At 43.0% G+C, this 22,303-nt stretch overlaps 1 protein-coding gene across 3 annotated transcripts in view; it reads right to left on the bottom strand.

The window, feature by feature from the left end:
• The window catches only part of TAF4 (TATA-box binding protein associated factor 4), a 117,824-nt gene extending 95,765 nt beyond the window's left edge, over positions 1–22,059 (bottom strand). For all 3 annotated transcript variants that reach the window (XM_061631099.1, XM_061631101.1, XM_061631100.1), the window contains exons 1-2: positions 21,685–22,059; positions 18,602–19,675 (exon numbers count right to left, since the gene is read on the bottom strand). In XM_061631099.1, coding sequence (XP_061487083.1) covers positions 18,602–19,675; positions 21,685–22,039 — 1,429 coding nt within the window. In that variant the 5' untranslated portion in view covers positions 22,040–22,059. The remainder of the gene's footprint in view (positions 1–18,601; positions 19,676–21,684) is intronic.
• Between the last annotated feature and the right edge of the window lie 244 nt (positions 22,060–22,303).

Below are 22,303 nucleotides of genomic sequence, written 5' to 3'. Positions count from 1 at the left end.
ATAATACATCTGGGCTAGGTGAAGCAGCTTCACATGTAGGGCACTGAAATCCATCCTGTAAGCAGTGCACATACTGCCCCGTGCTGGTCTCCAGGTCTTTTCCATGCACCCAGTGTGCTGTAGTAGGAGGAATTTGTTTATTTATTTATTGTATTTATATACCTCCCCATAGCCGAAGCTAGGATTAGGACCTGGGAGAATCACAGAATAGTAGAATTGGAAGGGGCTATAAGGCCATCGAGTCCAACCCACTGCTAAATGCAGGAATCCAAATTGAAAAGCATCTAACAGGTAACTGCCCAGCTGTCCCTTGAATGCCTCCAGTGTTGGAGAGCCCACCACCTCCCTAGGCCATTGGTTCCACTGTTGTACCACTCTAGCAGTTAGGAAGTTTTTCCTGATATTCAGTCGAATTCTGGCTTCCTGCAACTTGAGCCCATTATTCCGTTTCCTGCACTCTGGGATGATCGAGAAGAGATCCTGGCCTTCCTCTGTGGGCAAAACTTTCAAAAACTTCGACAGTGCTATCATATCTCCCCTCAGTCTTTTTTTCTCCAGGCTGAACATGCCCAGTTCTTTCAGTCTCTCCTCATAGGGCTTTGTTTCCAGTCCCCTGATCATCCTTGTTGCCCTCCTCTGAGCCTGTTCCAGTTTGTCTATATCCTTCTTAAAGTGCAGCATTCAGAACTGGATGCAGTACTCAAGATGAGTCCTAACCAATGCCAGAGGGGGAACTAATACTTCATGCGATTTGGAAACTATACTTCTGTTAATGCAGCCTCAAATAGCATTTGCCTTTTTGTAGCCACATTGCACTGTTGGTTCATATTTGGCTTGTGACCAACAACAATCCCAGGATCTTTCTCTCATGTAGTGTTGCTGAGCCAAGTATCCCCCATCTTATAACTGTGCATTTGGTTTCTTTTTCCTAGGTATAGAACTCTGAACTTATCCCTGTTAAATTTCATTCTGTTGTTTTCACCCCAATGCTCCAGCCTATCAAGGTCTCTTTGAATTTTGTTTTTGTCTTCCAGGGTATTAGCAATCCCTCCCGATTTTGTATCATCTGCAAATTTGATAAGCATTCCCTGCACCTCCTCATCCAAGTCATTAATAAAAATGTTGAAGAGCACTTGGCCCAGGGCGATCCGCGTTCAGATCAGAGTTCAAATCCCCACTCAGCCATGAAGGGCACTAGAGGACCATGGGCCAGTTGCTGTCTCTCAGCCTACCCTACCTCACAGGATTGTTGTGAGGATAAAAGGGAGGGGGGAATCATGTATTTCACCTTGAGCTCCTTGAAGAAAAGGTAGGATATAAATGCAACAACAACCGCCTACACATTCTCAAAGTAGTCTAGGCAACCACAGAAGAGTTAGAAACTTTCTTCAACCACCACTATTCTTCCATATGCAAGGTAAGGATTTGTTAGGTAGCAAATTTTGCACAGAGGCAACAGCACAGCCCTACTTCTAACTCATGCACAACTAGGTAACCTTCCAGAATGACACTAGCAGCAGACAGATAGTATTTCTGAACTCATCACCAAGAACTGAAGTAACCAAGTCAAATACACTGATTTACGCAGCCAGCTGGAGTAACCAAGTCAAAGATGCTGATTTACCACGCCAATACATGCACACTGGAGGGAGGGGTAGGGAGGGACATTCACTAGTAGAGAGGCTACAAGTTCTCCCCTACAGATGAATAGGATCTTAACACTCTGGGTGTAATGGGAGAAGAGGAAAGAATTCATATGTTGAGAGCAACATGCACTAATAAGCACATTTCATACACTATCCTGGATGTTCTCACATTCCTGGCATGAGGCTGGAATGACAACTTGTACCTTACAGTGTTATTGCTAGGGAATGCTTTCATAAGACCATCTGACCAGGGATACGGAATGTGGTGCCCTCCAGATGTTGCTAGACTCCAACTCTCATCAGTCCCAGTGAGCATGGCTAATGGCCAGGGACAATAGTTGTTGTAGACCAATAGGTTCCCCATTTGACAGTGTGAATACTGCAGAGAAAAGTTACCTTGTGGTGAACTTTCACCTCATAACAAGCCCTGCGGATCAGCCTGAGAATTCCAGATGACTGATTTATTTTTTTTTAAATTAACCTGTTATCCTTGGTGCTCCAGAATCCCATGGACATTGTGGCAAAGGAAATGTGAGCTCATCTCTGACTCCGGGTGCAGGCTCTTTACATGCTAGGGATGGGAAGACCAGGAGTAAAGTCCAATGTGAATCTTTTTCACAAGCAATAACATCTTCTCTAGTGGGCCTGCTCCCTCTTACTACCGCTCAGCGTGGAATTTTCATGACAGATTTGTGCACTCAGTGGTGGATTTAGAGTTCAGTTCTCAAGGATTGGTAATATAAAAGGCTGATCATCTTTTTCTCCCATATTTATTTATCCAGATTAGGCCAAGATCCAAAGCACAAGCACATTCACAGGTACACATTTACTCACAAATGCCAATGGACATTCATCAGAGTAACAACATGTCATTGGCATTTCCATTTCAATTAAAATACAATTGAAAACTGAACAAATGTATTTCGCCTCAATAATGATGCTCTACCTTTGGTAAACAAAATAATCCACATATATTTTGAAACAGTGACTTAGCCACAGTACTCTTATCTAAAATCTTGTTTAAGCAGATACACAAGTGTTTTTCTAAACTGTAATCTCTATGAGGAAAAGGCAGAGGGGAGGCGGGATTTGACTTTCCCTTCTTGAAAACCCTCAGGTGTCTCATAGATTAGAGACATCAATTTGTTCAGATGTTAAGGCCTTTCACTTAGCATTGAAATTTTCCATTCTGTTGTTGTGAACAAAGCCTGCTAGACCTGAATCTGATATAAATAGAGACTTCATACTTAACCTGCAGGTATGGAAGTCAAGCACCTGAGCATAGTTCTACCAATAATAGAGGAAAGCCTGATGGGAAATAGGAAATATACAACAAACACCAGCCGTTTTTGCTTCCAGTAATTCTAGGGCCAGGTTCAAGGTGCTTGTGTTAATTGACCCTTCACAATTTGGGTCTAGGACACCTTAAAGAGCACCTGATCCCTCATATCCCAGCTCAATCCGTGAGATTTTGGAGGGAGTCACTTTCAGTGGTCCCACAATGTTCAGATGCATAGCTTTTCACTACCAGAAACTGTGCATTCAATGTCGTGAGCCCAACCCTGTGGAACTCCCTCCTGATTGAGATTAGGCAGGCCCCCTCCCTGCTGAATTTCAGGTGCTTGACAAGTACTTTCTTATTTCAGCAGGCAGTTTTCTGTTTCTAGGGAGAATTTTAATTGTTCTTATTCTTTGTATGGTTGGGTTTTTAAACATTTTATGTATACAGCTTAGAAATTCTGAATATTAATTGGTATCTAAATAATACCAAAACAATAAAGAACTAGGCTCCTGTTTAACCAGAATTTGCTAACTAGCTTCAAAACATGGTTAAGAGGGGAATCTGACTAGCAGCTTTAACTTCAGGGTGGATGGAGAAAATTTGTGTCAAAGAGAGTAGATAGACAAAAAAGCACATTAACTATGGCTGAAGAGAGAACTTCCATTATGTCTGTAAAATTGCACCTACAGATTTCTACCTAATGTTGTTCTGGCCCACAAATGAGCATGTACTTGCTAGCCTGCCTTTAGGAAAGGGGCCAATTCACAATTCACAGCAATGGCGGTCCACAGAACTCCTATGCAAAGCTAGTCAATTTTGGGACAATGAGAGACCTGAGAAAATAGCCTGTATAGGGGGCTAAAAGGAAGAATACCCTTAACATTTTGTACCCAACATCTATACTGCAACTTACACAAAATAAGCTTGGGGATTCAATTTGGTCATGAAAAGACCACTCACAGGCTGCATTCTGATGCAACACTAAACAATGATTTAACATTAAAAGAATAAGTCTACCCTCCGTGCATGCACTCCCCCCGTGCAGAGCAGTCATGACAACGAAACCAGAAACTTCCACTTCTGTTTTGACTGTGGTTTAGTATGTCATCCAAAACCTAAACTATAGTTAACTGTAACTATAGTTAGTGAAAATAAGTCAGCTTCATAACCTATAGTTTGAAGATGGCTTGTTTCTACTAACGATACGAACACAGCAAACTACGGTTAATCAAAAGTGGAAGCAAAAGTTTGTGATCTCCTTATAGCCATGCCAGAGGAGAGGAGAAGGAAGGGTGAGAGCCTGGAGGATGCTAGGCTTGTTCATGTAATGCTAAATTATGGTTTAGCATTACATCTGAACCAGTACCACAACTGATCACTATCTGCTGTAGAGCTAACAGAGCTAAGCTTGGGCTTCATATTGAAGTGGAACAACTGAACTTTACTGTTGAGTCTCCCTTCACAGTACCACCTAGTGGCCCTTGTGCTCATGCAGCTAACACCACACCTCACTTTCTGAGAAAGAAGGATAACTGACATATGCTATAATCCAAATACACTAAACAGCAATGCATTTTAAGAATGACTACTGTAATATCCTGCAAAGCTCAGAATAAACTACCATAAGTTTCAGCTTCATGTCAGAGATTATACTGTCCTGTTGACATATAGCTACTAACTGCTATCCCCCTGTGGTTCTCCAGATCTTATGTAATGGCCGCATTCAGACAATCAAAGCTCAGTTTAATAAACCTAGATGTGAACAAAATTCACACCTCCCTTTGTGCAAGCAACAAAACAACTCAGGAAGTTACAGTTAACCATAGCTTCCCATTATATCCAAACCAGAACTATAGTTAATGGCTTCCAAATGAGCCATAATTCTGAAGGCAACTTCAAACCTTGGCTTCGCATATTCTGGCTTGTTCGGAAACCATTCTTCATAGTTTCCCAGTTTGGATAGAATGGAAAACTTATGATTAATCACAGCTTCCAAGCTTGTTTCCCCACTCATAGAAAGGCAGCAAATGGGCTGTGTGCAGGTGCATAAAGCACAGGTTATATGTAGAGATTTGATCATCCAAATGTGGCCACTCTCTCAGGAATGCTAGTGGTCTTCTTTCCCTATCAGACAACTCCTTGCAGGTAGAAGATCTGGAACATCTGTCAGGGGCATGGGTGTTTTCTGTATGCTGTTTCAAATGCATGCTGGTGAAGGTACTGGAGAATCCCTTGCCTCCAACAGATATGCCCAGATGGAACTTTAACCAAATACAGTCCCTGCATGTCCATGCGCTATTTACTATCTTGAGTTAAGTACCAAGGATCAGACAGACAAGACAAAAACGCTGCCCTTCTCATACCTTGTAATTTCTTCCAGAATGGGAGACAAAACACATGACAACTACCATGTTTATGATACTTAGAATCCTTCCACATACATCCCTCACGCAGAATGGCGGGGGGGTGTGAGAGAAAAAGAGTGTAAAATGTCATTCAACACTCACGATTTTTCTATGCAGCTGTTGCTAGAGATCTTATCCTGCTCTCCCATTTATGCCCCACTTAAAATATATATATATAAATCATGATACAAGCAATATGTCCAGAAACTGCTATGGCTCCTATTGTCATACAAATGATATGCAAATTCTAATAATTACATTTGGCAATACTAAAATTGCAATAATCTTAAGGAACAATTCTGACTAGCCTGAAAGCAGTAAAAGTTGCCCATCTCTGGTAGACAACAGCCAGAAAGTTTAAATGTTACTTACAACCTAGAAATGGGGGGAAAGTGCCACAAGATGATTAATCATACAGCAGAATTCATATCTAGGATTTTCCCTGTCCCTATTGGTGGTCACTACCAGTGTGGATCACAAGCTGGAAAACTCAATGTGTAATGGCCTCAAGGTCACACAATGAATAGGGAGACTCACCATGATAATGCCAGTCCCAATGGTGAAAATAATATCTAGGCCAGTGATTCCCAACCTGAGGATCAGGACCCCCAGGGGGGTCAGGAAGCCATCCCATGGGAGTCTCAAAGAACCAAGAGTGGGATTATCTATTCATTTAAAAAATTAATTAATGGCTGGTCTGTGCACCACCAGCTTGTGAGCCTGCACTGCATGGGCATGCAGCTGCTTCCACCTACCCTTCCTTCCTTCCTTCCTTCCGGGCAGCCAACACAGTCAGTTCCCACCGCACAGGGAGCTGAGCAGCAGGGCACACAAGTGAGTGATGCATGTGTGGTATGAATACATTAAGAGAAGGGGCCAGCTAGACTTATTTAAGCTCCAGCATATCTCCCCACCCAGAGTTGCCAGGTTCATGGCCTGAGGCTGATCCTGTATCTTTAGGAGAAGAGAAAGTCAGCCACGTGCAGATGTTCTTGCAACACTGTAATGAGAAAAACCACAAAGTGGAATTCACCCTTCCCCCTGCACAGCTTTTAAAGATACAGAAGACCTCTTGGAGGTTGGGCCTGGCAACCAAGAGGTTTTCTGTATTTTTAAAAGGTGTGCAGGGGCAAGGGAGAATTCCACCTTGTGTTTTTTCTCACTAGTGTTGCAAGAACACCTGCACTTGGCTGACTTTCTCTTCTCCTAAAGATACAGGATCAGTCTCAGGCCATGAACCTGGCAACCCTACTCCCACCCCTCTCTGTTGTCAGTGGCAGTGAGGGAAGATCAATCAAGCTGATTGGCTCTGGCTGTAGAGACAGATGGACCCCAGGAAGAGGTTGCTTGTCAAAAAAGTAGTCCTGGAGTGTCCCCGCATGAATTCACACCTGGGCACTCATTAAAAATTTGCGAACTTATAGAACAATGTCTACATGTCTACTCAAAAGTAAGTCTCATATATAATAGAACATACTCCCAGGTAAATCAAACTGCAGTAATCAGACCAGATGAAGATTCTGTTGAAGCTTTGAAGCTGTACTACTTTTTCTTGGGGGAGGGACATGGGGCTTTACAGTACAAAGCTGCATCATTCTAGTGGGGTTAGGGCTGCATCCTCAATGCTCTCTCCCGCCGGAGCGGAGCTGACTCCCTTGCTTTGCAGGTCGGTGACTGCAAATGCCGCCTCGGTACCTGCTTTGCGCGAAACGGGGGAAGCTTCTCCCAGTCTTCCGACCAAAGGCCACACAGATGCCAACAACAAGCGCTGAGACCCGGCCAGCGGTGCCGAGACCTGGCTGGAGAACAAGGTGGGTGAGAGACCGGGGAGTGCGAGGCCTGCCTGGCCCGCAGGAGCCACCCCCCTGGCTTGAGAGGCCGCCGGACTGAGCGAGCAAAGGAAGCAAGGCGGGCAGGCAAGCAGCTTGCCTGCCTTTGTTGCCACAGCTGCTGCCAGCGGGACAGGCCGCTTCTCTACTAACAGGCCTGGGCTTGGCCGGCGGCGCCTGGAGCCTTCTGCCGAAGGAGTCCTCCGCGAGGAGCAGCGGCGGCCATGGCGGCGGCGGAGACCAAGATCATCTACCATCTGAACAACCAGGAGACCCAGTACCTGGTGAAGCTGCTCATCCCAGCCAAGCAGGTGACGCTGGGCAACTTCAAGGCGCTCCTCAACCAGCCCAACTACAAGTTCTACTTCAAGTCTATGGACGACGATTTCGGGCAAGAATCCGATGGTGTTGGTGAGCGAATCCTTTACAACAGCTGCTCAATGTTTGAGGACTAAAATTCTTGGAGTGGCAGTGCTACATTTTAAGGACAGATTAACTCCAGGCCTGTAAAGAACCTTGTTTTTTAAACAATGTTAATATTGTGTTGTTTGAATTTTTGTACACTGTATTCTTTTCTGATGTATTTTGTATTTGTGTTTATTTTATTTTATTGTGAGCCGCCTTGAGGGCCTTTGGCCAAAAGGTGGCATAGAAATAGAGTAAATAAATAATAAATAAATAAATAGTTAAAGGAAGAAAAAAATGTCTATAATACAAGAACTTAGGCTGTGATGCTAACCAGGTCTACTCAGATGTACGTCATATAGAATTCAATGGAACTTACTCTCAAGTAAGTGGGGTTAGGACTGCAGTCAGTCTCCTTTTGTGGCCATTTTAATTTTGCCTTCTATGTCTTCACAACAGCCACATGAGGTAGGTTAGGTTAAGAGTTAGTGGCTGGCCCAAGGCAATAAAGTGAGCAAAAAGAAGGATGAGTAAGGTAAGTTTTAAAATGTGAAATTGCACATGCTCAGTGTACGTTTGTCACAATTTATCAAGGCTTTGATTGTGTTTCTATACAGTTGCATATGTATGCTCATTTTAAATATTCTTATGTTAAAATATGTTAACTTGCCAAAATTTTGTGGTTTTTACTCTTAACATGAGTTCTTTGCATGGTTTAGGGTTGGCATTGGGGGAGAGCAGGGCTCTTGTGCCTTTAACAGATGTGTGGCGGGCAGAAATTGAATATAAATTAAGCCTTTTCTAGTACAGAAATATAATTAAGGGGAAAGTTCCACCTGTTGACATTCTGTCTGTTAAACATATTATTATTATTGTCATATGGAGTTTCCTGAGCCAAGTGCTGAAGAGGAGGCATCACTGTATACAGATAACCAGAGTCCAAATGCTCTGGCATTAACTAGGATCTGTTCACTGCTCTGGGCGGTTTACTTTTATCTCCTTCCTTTTATTTCCTTCAAAATTTGTTAAAAGTTGTTCATATTGCTGTAACCTGCCCTGGGACCTTCTGGGGAAGGGCAGGTAACAAATATCATCATCATCATATTTATTTTTGTGATGAATATAAAGTGGCATTATTTAATGCTTCATTATGTATTTTTTTCAATTAACAGAGATTCACATGACAACAATTAGCAATTTTTGAGGTTACAAAGAGGGAGCTGTACTCATAAAGTCTAAGCGACTTCTCACACAATGCTCTCCCCCAACCCAGGTCCCATTCCAGGAGTGGGGTGGGATTGTGTTATAGACATTTAACAGGATAATAAGCATAATATACCAGCCATATTAGCCAAATTTTCTGGACTTTCAAGAATAACATATTGATAAGGTAATAGTAGGTTGGTAAATTTGTGTCTGTGCAAGTCTTTCAAGAGTGTGAATCTAGTGCTAAAAAAAGTGTTTTACTAAGCAAAATCCAGGCCTTTAGAAACAATTGAAGATCTCAATTTGCTTCTTTTTTCCTTTTCTCTTTTAAAGTATTTGCAGAGAACACCAACTTCCAATAGTGAAGCCAAGTGTGCATATAGAAGGTTGTAGAACTCAGGCCTAACATCACATGCCACAAATGATTTCAGCCCAGTGACACACTTCATAGCTCTTCTCTTCTTACAAATTTCTATAATGCTTAGGGGGCAACTAAATTTCTGGAAAATATTTCCTCAACACTCAAAGTATGTCTCAGAAAGTTGCTTTCTCACATATGAGAGCCAGTGTCGTGTAGTGGTTTGACTGTCAAACTAGGAAGGCAGAATTTCAAACCCCTACTCAGCCATAAAGCATTCCACCTAACTACCTCGTAGGGCTGTTGTGAAGATAAAAGGGAAAGATCACCTAGGTTGTTTTGAGCTCTTTTGGAAAAAAGGGGCAGATTAAAATACCAGTTTAGGCTGCAATCCAATAACACTTTCCTGGACGTAAGTCCCACTGAATCCAATGGAGCTTACTTCTGAGTAGACATGTATAGGATTGCAGCCTTAGTTACAAAACCAAAAACTGCAGTTTAAGTGTGACTGCTGCACTGGCATATATAAAAAAGCAAGCAGGATTCAAAAACTTTCAAATACCTCTTATATTGCTTGTATGAGACACAAAGATTTCAAAGTTGAACAGCAACATCTACCTGTGCATATGAATTGCAGAGTTCTATGCAACTTGACAACTCACCACTCATTCTATCAAAGACAACTGATCCAATAATATGCATCACAGGACTAAACTTTCAAAACCCTACCTAGTACACTTTTAAAAGTACCACACCTCATCATTTCAGGGATCAATGAGCTATGACGTAAAATTAAACCCTCCAATGTAGTGTCATGAAAATTGCTGCTATCCACACACTCTTGATTCACATCTTTCACAAATGTGGCATACCACTATCCTGGAGTGTAGGGAAATCTACCAGAGAATCACCTACAACAAAGACTTGTACACAAATTACTTGCATAGCATTTGCTACCTGGGGTATATTAATTTGACTATGAGGTATCTGTTGCAGATCCCTCATTAAGCTAGAGACAAGCTGCTGTTGGCCTGTAGGTTCTCATCTACCTCACCTACTAATATGTGGTAGACTTCCTGCTAACAAGAGGCAAATGCAGCAAAGACCTCTTAGGCTGTGGGCAGACTAGTCACTTCAAAAGTAACAAGAATGGTGTTTCTGGCTGCGTTTTGAAGCGACTCTGCCCTCTGCTGGCCACATCTCCCTTCCCCACTGCTGACTTCAGACCTTTCAGGACTGCCCACAGCAAAGTGTTGGGCCAATCACTGTCTCTGCCTGAGCCTGCAGCAAAGTGTTTCCATTGGCCACACCTGGAAGGCAAACAGGTTGATCTATCAATCAGATGAAAAGTCTGTCTGAAGCTGATTTTTTTTTAAAAAAACCGCACTGGAGCTGATCTGGCCAAAGTTTTAGAGCAAAAAGGGATGAGTTTGACTAGCGTCGTGTGCCCCCGTTTTCAGAAAAAAGGGGTGGAGACATACTGGAACCACAGCACAACAGTGAGTGTGTCTCTCCCCTCAGACTCCCTGTATGCATTCCTGTACCACTGTAGTTGCTGTTTTCTCCATAATTGCTCCCATGCAGATCCCAATATGTGTAAGAACTCCCACCCATGTGATTCTTAACATAACGTTAGAAAGAACCATGTGGTCAGGAGGCTTCATGTGTCCCAGGAATAGCATGCGAACATCAGCAGAGGCAGTCTCAACCACAAGCACGTATAAAGCATGGCACCCAAGAAAACATGTAATGTTGGAGCAATCATCTAATTTCTCAGGGAAGTATCAGAACTTGGGAGAAGGGAAGGGGGGCAGCAATGAGTGTTAAAAGATAAGCACCACCTAAAAAAGGCTTACAAAGCAAAATGCTGTTTTAATTTTTTTCTTGAAACAAAATATTGCATTTCTGCCCAAGTTCTTTTAGTTTCAGCCGTAACTTCTCTTGCCATGCCAAGTGCATACAAACAAATTGCTTTTTTACACCAAAGGATCTTTGCAAGTGATTTAGTGATTCAGTAGGAGCAGTTGGGAGACTGGGAAGAGGGGGCAGAGGTGCTGCTGAAGAAACCAGAGGAAAGTACCCAGTTTACACAGAATCCTCTCCCAAAGTTTAAACTTTCCCTTGCATGTTCCAGTTTGCAATTGTTGTTTAGCAAGATACCTTTTGTGCATCGGAACTCCACCATGCAACTTAAAACTTAAATGCAACAATGAGTTGTTACTTGGAGTAGCTTGGCAAATCTTTTAACAATCTTCACTTCTCTAACTCTCCAAAGACATTAGATTCACAATCATTCTTTGTTCAGGGCTGAAAATATATTTGCAATACCAAGCAGCCATTCTGAATTTTTTAGGAGCCAAGCTTCATTGACTTGTTTAAAATATTAAAAATTGTTCAGCCCTAGAATGAAACCTCTTGAAGCCCAAGAAGCCAGGCACCTCATCTCTTTGCTCACCTATCTTTGATATTAAGAGAATGTGGACACAGATGTTTTTAAAAACTGATCTCTCTGAAGAAAATAGCTAAAGATTGTTAACTCACTCAGGAAAAAATAATCTGCTAGTTATTTATACCAGTAGTGTTTAACCTTTTCAGACCTGGGATGAACCTTTAGCCCCAAACACGCGCTTGGGGACGTATATTTTTTATGACAGCAGTGCTGCTGTTGCAATCCATCTTAGGCTAGGCTGCAGCCCAGCTGACCCACCAGTTGAATACCAATCATTTACATAGTGTCATTTCTTATTAATTATGCTTTATGGCAGGTGTAGGGAACCTTTGGCCCTCCAAGTATTACTGAACTACAACTCCCATCAGCCCCAGCAAGCATGGCCAATGGCCAGTGGCGATGGGAGTTGTAGCCCAGCATCATCTGGAGGGGCAAAGACTCCTCACTCATGCTATATAGCTTACAGCTGAAGTGCTGATAGTGAAGAAGACAACAGAGGGGAGGGAAGAACAGAACCAGAAATAATCAGAAATTCATATATGCAAATGCAGTTACATGTGTTTAGGTTTTATTTTAACTGAGGATTATTAGAGAGCTACGGGGTTAAGCCAAAGGCTTCAAGGAAGCAATGTGTGGTTTAATCTTCGCCTCATTACCTACACATGCAATGTTTGCACAAGAGGAATCCATGGCCCAGACAGGAATCACACCTGTATGCACAGAGAGCAGCTGGGGGCCTGGTTGCATTATTCTCACATGTTTGGCATCACATTTAAATCAGGGCCAGGGCTGATGGAGTTGGAGGCGGAAAGGGTATGGTGAGAAATAAGGGCAGAACTATGATATTTACATTTATGAAAATATAATTGCATGGGGTAACTACTGTAAGAGATGGGAGCTCCCGATAAGAATAAGCCAATAAACATTCTGCTAACTTCACTGTCCCATGTTACAATATTTCAGGGTCCAATCCTTCCAAAAATTTTACTACTTGGGAAGTGTAAGAAATACTTTCTCCAGTGGAGTATGCACAATGTTAGTCGTTATGTTAGTAATGAAATTAAGTCCCTAAACTTATTGTACTCTCAGAAGAGACTGGGGAGCACTCAAAACACAGCCCTAGAAGGGAATGGCAGCTTTTTCAGAAACAGAGCCTTAGTGCTGTTTTGTGCAAATTTGTATGCTATACCCTGCATAATTGAGGCATTATGTTCAAATTCTGGCGATTTACAGTATCATATGCCACGCCAAGTATCCTGCAGTTTTGCACTTACTAAAACTCAGTAAAGAATCAAAGTATAGCCCCCTACAAAAGAAAGAATTACATAAAACCTCATCTGTAAAACAGTCCCGTCCACCCCCCCAAAAAATTATGATCATCATGGTTATAGCGTGCCACACAGTAAACAGAAACCAAGACTCTTCATGCCAGATTCTGACAAATCAAAACACAAATGGCATGAGCAAATCCACTAAGCTCCCTAGTATAGGAGAAGCTGCAAAACAAACAAAACACACACTTAACTGTTAACTCTGATCTGATGGCCAGTTAGGTACTCTATAAAGCAAAATGCAGCCACCAAGCTCCTCCAAGAGGATATTATCTCAGTCACAAGCCATTCTATCCAGCATTTCAAGATGTAGTAAAGCCGGACAGAAGAGGAAAATACTCCAACACATTTTTGGGGAGGAGGGGGGAATGGAGAGGTGCCATATTTTTATTTATCAAACCACTCTTCTTAAAATGTATCCAACTGGTTGAAACTAATGATTATTCTCTTTCCACCTATGCCTACTCTAGAGATATTATTGCAGAAGTCTAAAATCTCAAGTCTCCAGAAATAGCTTCCAGTTTGCATTTGAGATTTATTGATGGTTAGTAGCAAGTATTCCTTGGATCTGCATGCTCAATTACAACCTTTTTACTCCCCTCAAATTTCAATTCATTCTCAGGGACACAGGAACCCAACCCTGAAGGTGCAAATTATTTGGAAAACTAAGAAAAGAGTTCTCTGTGCTGTTGTTTTCCCAGGCAATCATCTCTTCAGGACTTTTCAGTACCTGTGGCATTTGAGGCACAGAAGCCTGCCACCCTACTCTGCAACGCACTCTACTCAGCTCAAAGTAGCTCTGGCGCCTATACCTCCCACATCAACAAGCATCAATACACCTCAAACATCAGTCATAAACTGTATTGTACCTATCAAAGGGCCTTTACAATATATAGAATATATTAAGAAAAATTTCAAATGCAATGCTTTAATTTAAAAAGAATTATAAATAATCAATGAACTGCTTTGGAACAATCCATTTTTGCCATCCTCTGAGAAGGATCAGACCCTCAGATCTTAAGGACTGAAGTTTATACATTATGATTCTTGATGTAGCAAGGACGCAGCTTCTTAGCTGCCAGGGAAAATTGAGCTACCAAACACATAATAAACAGTTGATTATCAAATAGAAGTCCTATTACCACTTGCTAGGGCATTTGATCCAAATACAGCTGAATAATGGGCAACAAAAAAAATTCTCTAGGATCCAGATACAAAGGACAAAACAACAAGTAATGGGTTATATCCTCAATCTTGCTATAGCCAAATATACATTTCTGTTCTGTGGCTAGAATTCAAAGGTATCTCCCTTCAAGATTCATGAAAGGAATCTGCTGGAACCTAAGTTGTATAAAAGTCCTACAAAACTGCAAGAAGGTCAGTGCCTCAAAGTAATGCGATCTTGCATGATTGACCTAAAATTGAGGGTACCAAGTAGAAAACTGTGCACCAACAATGGTGCCCTTTCTTGGCTAGCATCATGATTAAAGATCCAGTTCCTCACAGCATAAGGACTAAGACATAAATATTTATCCATGGAGAGATTATAGACCTTTAACTCATCTTGGCACTGCTGTTCTCAACCTCCAAACCTTAATTGCTCTAACCAGCAAAGCTTAGTAAGAGAATGGTCCTCCAGTCCATTTAATCTATGCCAATACTGTATCTTAAATATGAGAAGTCAATTCTAGCTGCAATTGATGGAAAACCAACTTAGCCCTAAAATACACCTTAACAAACACCGTGTGCTGCTGAAGTAGGCAAGACAGCTAGTTTTCCTAATCTGAATGCCACTCTTTCCCCCAACCCTAGTTGAGTTTCGGTTTCTTCCTTGACAGCAAATGCTCCATAATTTGGAACTTAGTAATAATTCAGATTCTCATTAAGATGGGCCTCTTTACCTGGTAACTTGCAGCTATCTAAAATGCCATTTAAGATTTCAGGCCAGCCTTCCCCAACCTGGTGCCCTACAGATGCTTTGGACTACAACTCCCATCACCCCAACCATGCTGCTTGGGGTTGATGGTAGTCCAAAACATCAGAAGAGCAACAGGCTTAGGAAGCTAGCTTTAGGTACACTAAACTGTCGCTGAAGATACCTGGGAGCAAACTTGCAATAACTTCTTGATGCAGCAACTTTCAATACATACATACACACACACCCTTTAAATCCATCATCTCCTAATGTGCCAGTGCACAACAGGATGCCCTTTATTGACTGCACTCAGAGACCTCCAAAACAAAACAACATTCCCCAATTCTGACATCTTATCTCAAAGCCATTCCACCTGAGACCCTTTTAATACAAAGGATTTAACCTAGGGCCTTGGGCATGGAAAGCATATGCTCTTTAACACTGACCTATGGGCACAAACTTTGGGGTCGTGTTGGCTGTGGGCTAATCCGCTTCCTGGAAATTACAAAACAGCATTGTTGTGTCTTAATTTGATCTGGCTTTTAGCAGCAATAGTGTTTGTTTTTATTTCCACATTTTATGGATCTATTAGTTTTTTACAAAGCGATTGTATCTTATTGTATTATAATCTTTGGTTATATGTCACCTTGGGCATTTTTATTAAAAAGTGATGATTAAATATTGTAAATAATTAAGCAATGAAATCCACTGCCTGTTCATATGATCTGAGTACACAGATTGTTTTTCCATTATAAAAATCCTGACACTTTGAGTGCAGTACAAGAACTGCATCTGAGTAATGTGCTGCCTAATCCCATGCATGTTTACCCAGCGGTAAACCCACTGAGAACAATGGCATCTACTCTCAAGCAAGGGAGCAGAGGACCAAAGCCATAATTTTCCTTCCCACAAGACTGAGGTGGTGCAGCACTTTTGGATTTTGCTGTGACCACAAGTCCAAATGCTCTAAAGAGCAAGCCACACACGTTAGGTCATGATTTGGAGCACATTTTTGCAAGTGGACAACTTTTTTAAATCACAAAACTGATGTAAAGAAAAGGTACTTGTGGTCATGTGCAGAAGTTTTTAGAACAGATTTTCCTTCTGCAGCACCAACCCCAACAGGGGCACCTTTTCACCTTTCAATAGGTAACTACAAGGGTGACAGCAAAGTCCTCAGCAAGGTTTAAAAGGTCTACCATTGAAGATTACAGTGTAAAAAAGCTGTTGTGCTTTGAGAGCACTTGTTGCAATTTGTAACTCCTAACAACTATAAAAATGATGTCACACAGTTCAAAGAGTCAGGCTTTTTTTTAAGTAAAGGGATTTGTTCCTTTGGCATACATAAGAGCAGCCCTGCCGGATCACATCAAGGTCCATCTAGTCCAGCAATCTGTTTCTAACAGTCGTCAGCCAGATGCCCCCACCTAACCCAGGAAGCTCATAAGCAGGGCATGAAGACAGTAGACATCCCCTGTTGTTTGCCTCCAGCATTAGGTATTTTTTATTTAATTGTTTATACAAAAAGCTTTATACCACTTTTCCTTTCTAAAAGGAGACAGTCAAAGTGGCTAACAAAGTATAAAAACACAAAAATAAATTCAGAAGCAAGTTGCTAAAACTTGCATGAACATGTCTATGCCTTTTGAAAACTGGGCCATTGCCACATCTTGTGGTAGCAAAATCAATACATTCATCATTCATCATGTGTTGTTCATTCCTAATACACTGACCCAATTTTGTTTTGGTTTCATTTGGGCTAGAAATACAGGTAGGTCAACGAATACTAAGACCCATGAGGTAGGGTGAAGTGGGTGCTGGATGGATCCTTCCTACCTTCTGGTACCCCTGCAACCTTATCAGAACGGAGTGCTGCTGCCTCTTTCAGCAGCTAAGTACTATATTCCATACAAATAATTTCTATTCTGAAAGAAAATGAAGACAGAACTTTTGGAGAGGCAGGGTGAACAGCCTTCTCCTCATCCCTTCAAATTAAAAATACAATGAAGAACAGCAATTACATGGTGTGGAAAGCTTTCTTGTACAATTCAAGACTGCCTTGAACCACAAGCATAATTAAGCCTACTATGCAGTATCTTTCTGTCCAATGCAAATATCCAAAGTTTGCTGAGTATCTAGCCAGCCTTTATAAAGGAACTGACAGACAGCCTCAGTGAACTGAGCAAGATCATCAGTTATTGCATACAAAATGCTACTGTATTAGAAAAGTATGGTATTGCAATATAATAGGGCTGCTGATCCCTCTTATGTGATAAACATATCAATCTAAGCATTTTGCCAAGTACGTTTCAACCAGTATATTGGTTTTGGTACTCAGCATATTGGTTTTGCTATGCAAAGATTCAATGAAATGAAGCACAGGAAACATACGCACCCCACTGATTTCATTAGGTACTAATAATTACAAAATTAATTAGATGTGCTTTGTGCAGGACTAATGCCATCTTGTAATAAGATTTTGGGGTAAAAAATAATATTCAACTATAAGTGTCAATGCTGCAAATCGTCATAGGCATGTGGGATTCAGGTAGAATTGGCAGGTGTAAGGGACTGAAACAGCCAGTTCAAATTAGTGCTGTCAGATTTCCATACCACAAAATATCAGGCAAAGGTGTATCGCTGTAAAGAACTGGCAACATCTGGAAACTCAAAATCCAAGAATGTTGCCCGTGTAATACACAGTAAGAACAGAAAGCTAGACACATCATGTTTACTAATTAGTTAAAACATCTCAATTAAAATCATAAGGTATGTATTATACCTAGGATATACTACTTTGGAATCATAGGGCAGGAAAAACAGAATGAAATTAATCCAGCCTTATTAGCTCTAGGATTATAGAAACTCCTTTGCACATTGCATTTTAGTACCAAAACATGATATTAGCTAACACATGTGCTGCAGCACTACACACAAAAGGGTGAGGTGAGGACAGAATGAAGCTGGAATGCTACTGCTGGCATGCCAGTTTTAAAAACCATCAAGGGCTATAAGCACAGCATTTGTGTGTCACTTGAATCAAGAGTAAAAGAAAGCAAATTTGCTCCCAAACTGTACTTGCTTTTTGCTGCTTCTGTGACAACAGTGGCAGACTGAAACAGAGGAGAAGTAAGAAAATGCTGGACATTATCTCCTTCGCTTAGCACATTAGTATACCACATTCATTGTATTGCAGGTTTACTGCTTTGCTCACTTAACCTCAAATAAAAATCTACCTAGCAGTGCATTCTTTCTTAGGGGTCAATGCCAGAATGCTTTGGTCCCTTGAAACAACAAACTCAGCAGGGATGTAGCATGCCACTCTGGAAAAAGCATCAGTATGAATTACAGCCATGCAGCTCATAAGCCCACTATTGGAATCTCAAGAATCTCAGCTTTTACTTCTTTAACAAAGTCGTGTCTCTAGCCCGCATGGCTGCAGAGAAAGATCCAAAGGAAAAGCTACTAGTGGACTAGAAACAATCAGAGAAGAGCAATCTATCAAGAACAATTGCAGATTGATGAATGGTGCAGAACAAGTGCAAGACTTCCATCAACTGTCTCCTGCACAGCTACCTGCATACTGTCAATTACAACTAATTAGAAAATGCAGAACACAACACATATAACCCAATTTCCAAAGAGCCCTTCACAGTACAAGTTGTTCGACCCTGCATTTACAGTAAATTCAAGATAATTTGCCTTATTTTAAACAAGAGCTATCAATACCACAGGGAAAAAAAGGATCGGGGTAATTCCTCAAGCCTTTCCTTACCTGGTGGCAACTGAAAGTTCTGGATATTTGTTGGATTCTGAGGATGCGGAGGCAGACGAGGTGCTAAAACTGTGGGAGTCAAGGTTGCTCTGATTCCACTTGTAGTTGCCGTTGGAGTCCTTGGCAGGCTCTGTGCCACTGTATTGGCTGTGCCCTTGGCCAGACCTGTGGGGGTACCTGGAGGCGCAGGCGGTACCCCACCAGGGTTAGGAGCCACGTTGGGCAGGCCAGTTTGCATAGTTTGCCCAATAATCATATTACCCCCTGTAGTACTGGGCTGGCCACCAGCCGCCAGCGTCTGCTGTTGGGTTACCGTCTGCACAATAGTTTTAGGAGACTCTGTTTTGATGACCTGTGTGGTGGGTGCAGCCGGTACCCCAGAACCTGGCTGGCTGTTCACAAGAGTGGTCTGGAGGGAAACACCAGACCCCACGGTGGCTGCAGCAACAGCTGCAGCAGAAAAACTCCCCACACCGATGGTTGAATTGATCACAGTATTGCTCCCATTCTGGGTGGCTGCAGCCACTGAGGGTCCTGCCGTGTGAATGGGCGGCCTCACCAATGCCACAGTTGGTCCCCCAGTCCCAATACTTGGGGCCTGCTGTGAGGAGATGACCGTGGGAGAGGGCGAAGAGGCAGAGGACACCCCAGTGCCAAGGAAAGAAGTCTGGATGACGGTATTTGAAGCGGATGGCAAGACGGCATTAACAGTATTGACTTTTCCCACATTTCCAGGTCCATTGTTAACAAGAGGGGTGACAGCAGGGATGACAGTAGGGTTTGCCGTCACCGGTGCAGCCGAGAAAGAAGTGTGAGAATTCATCACCACGTTACTCCCATTCAAAGTCTGCACCGCCGTGGTCCCAATTTTACCATTCCTGGTAGATAAAGCTGTTGCCATGGTGCTGATTACTACGGATTTGCCCTGGCTGAGGGTCCCTGGGGTGACAGCAGCTTCAGATCCACCTTGGACAGTTGCAGTGGTGCTGGTGCCAGTTGTAGTGGCGCCATCCAAAGCAGAACCCTGGGACCTGGCGTTATGATTAATAACACTCCCTTGCACTCCACCAGCTCCTGCAAATAAAACAAAGGAGATTCATTGGCAAGAATATACAAAATAAGAGAGAAGACAAAGGGGGTCTGTGGCTAGACAAGCCAAAAAGAAAGCATATCTCCCTTGTGCCAAACTGCGCTAAAACAGTGGGACTTTTTCTTTCACTTGCGCCAAACTCTTTACATTGAAACACCTGAAAGAAGGTGCAAATATTAAGTTCTACAGCAGAAATAAAGGAGTTCATCCCACTGTTCTCCCTACTGACAACTGTGAGTAATGCTACACTTAATGATCAACCAAAGCCCCATATAAATAAATAAATAAAAGTGCCAAACAAATATAGTAAGAAATAAGAAGAGGTGTTTCTTTTTCCTTCTTTGGATGCTATAGCACTGTGTTTGATAATATCCTACTACAAGCTTGCTCTAGCAGCTGGGGGAGGGGGGAAGGAGAAAGAAAAGTAAATAGGGGGAAGTCCAGAGGCCTAAAACTCCTCCATATGATCCCCTCATCTGCTATAGTAAAACCTAGTGGCTTTACATTTCCCGTTTAATGGAAGAACGTGAAAAAGTGGGGCTGAACAGGAGCTGTCAGAGTGGTGATACAAGGGAAGAGGTTGCAAGGCAGTGTTAGAGGACTTCACCCTCACTCTTAAACACACACACATTAAATCCTGCTGTTTTGATTGCTGTTCCTACAAAGGAAAACAAACACTTTAAAATGCTTCTTTTGCACCCAGAAAACCCCTCTGTCCCTAGCAAAGTCAGGCATAATGAGTGTACACCATCCCTGACTTTCCAGGCCCTACATTTAGAAAACGCAACTAATCAGACAGATAATGTACCACAAATCAAGGCTAAGGGAGGGTTCTCCTCCAAGATCCTACTTTACTAACCTGGTGTCATAACAAGGAACAGCATCCCTGTAATATTTCAGTAATACAAAAGTGAGGGAAAAATATATAATCATGAAGATGGGAGAAGAGAAAAGAAACACTGTTTTCTTTCCCTTACAATGCTCCTCAACCCATGCAATGAAAGACAGGACCAAATGTTATGATCCCCCTCGGTGTCCACCGTCTTGCTATAAGGGGGAAAACATTCACAGATGGACTGTCATCTCTCCCAACCCCACACGCAAAAGGGGTTGTCCTCTGTTTCTCTGCATACCAGAGTCTGGCACATTGTTTAAGGAGAAATAAGAGAATCAAAAGGTTGGGATACAACAACGGAAGGGAAAGCAGCCAGTCTTTGCAAAGAGGTATTTTTTAAAAAGGTTCCTGACCCTGAAGTCCCCCCATGACTTCCTCTTCTCAGGGGAAACTGGTGTCATGATTAATAACATTGCCCACCCCCACCCCCCACACTTCAGCTACAGAGAGTGGGGAGAGCAAAGAAGAATTTAGACAGCCACAGAAGAGCATTATATATGGGGAGGGAGAAAAAATGTCCCCTGTAAACAACACAATTTCTTATTTCTTTGTCAAGGAGGGGGGGAGGTAAGAAGGTGAAGAAGTCAAATGTGAAAGATCTCCTCTCTTGGTCCTCAAGAGCACCCCAAATGCTCCAGCTATCAGGTAACTGTGGGAAATGACATAATTAAAAGCAAATACTGAGGTGAGGAAGGGAGAATCATAAGAAGGAAGACTACCACACAGATATACACGTTGATCACAACAAAACCCCACATCCATTTTCACTCTAGATACTCGTGGGAGGAAGGAGGGGTGCCAGTCCCAGCCAAAAATAGTGTGTGTGGGGGGGTGGAGGCTAGCATTCTAGGAAGGCCTTTCTTGTCTCCCCAACCCCAGACCACCCCCTTGCACACTCCCAATTCCGATCATAATAACAACGAGAAACAACGAGGGGGGGAAGGATAGAAAAGGAAAAGGAGAGAAAAGAGGCAGAAAGATCAAGGAGGGAAGCAAGCAGTCATGGCTTAAGAAAGGGGGGAGGCAAGAGGAAAAGGGGAGGCCCTTGTTCCTGAGGAGGAGGAGGAGGAGGCAGCCCCCCTTTCCTCGCCAGGTTACCTGGCTTGGTGATCTCGGGGCCACTGAGTCCCATCTTGGCGGCGACGGCGGCGGCGGTGGTGCTGGTGCTGCTGCCGGTGGTGCCGCTGCTGGGGCTCTCTGTTTGGACATTAGCATTGCCTCCTACTACTCCTCCAGGGCTAGGGCTTGGGCTGCTGCTGCTGCTGCTGCTCACAACATGGTTCCCCAGCAGCCCCCCAGCGGCCCTGAGGGGCTCCTGCGCCCTGTGGTGCTGGTGGTGGTGGCCTGAGGCCGCCAGCTGAGACTCCAGGGAGCCCACCAGGTCGCTCACCACCTTCTCATCCACATCAGGGTTCAGGAAAACCTCATCCAGCAGATCCGAGCCCGCCGCCATCTTTTTTTTGGAGGGTTCCTGTGAGCGGCTCCCTCCCGCCCGCCCGCCGGCCCCCCCTTTCACTCCTCCCTGTGCCCCCTCCTCCTCCTCCTCCTCCTCCTCCTCTGCTTACCCCTCCTCCCTTTCCCTCACTCACTCATTTTACACATACACTGATCTCCCCTCCCGCCTCTGCCTTATCGACTAGGCATGCGCGCAGAGAACGAAGCAAAGGGGGGCCGAGGCATCACATCAGCGGCCTGAGAGGAATTCCGCCGGCTCCTG

This window comes from Rhineura floridana, chromosome 6 (assembly GCF_030035675.1).
Source record: "Rhineura floridana isolate rRhiFlo1 chromosome 6, rRhiFlo1.hap2, whole genome shotgun sequence".
Classification (NCBI taxonomy): domain Eukaryota; kingdom Metazoa; phylum Chordata; class Lepidosauria; order Squamata; family Rhineuridae; genus Rhineura; species Rhineura floridana.
The sequence above is the reverse complement of the archived record's forward strand: the minus strand, read 5'-3'. Positions and strand labels throughout refer to the sequence as shown.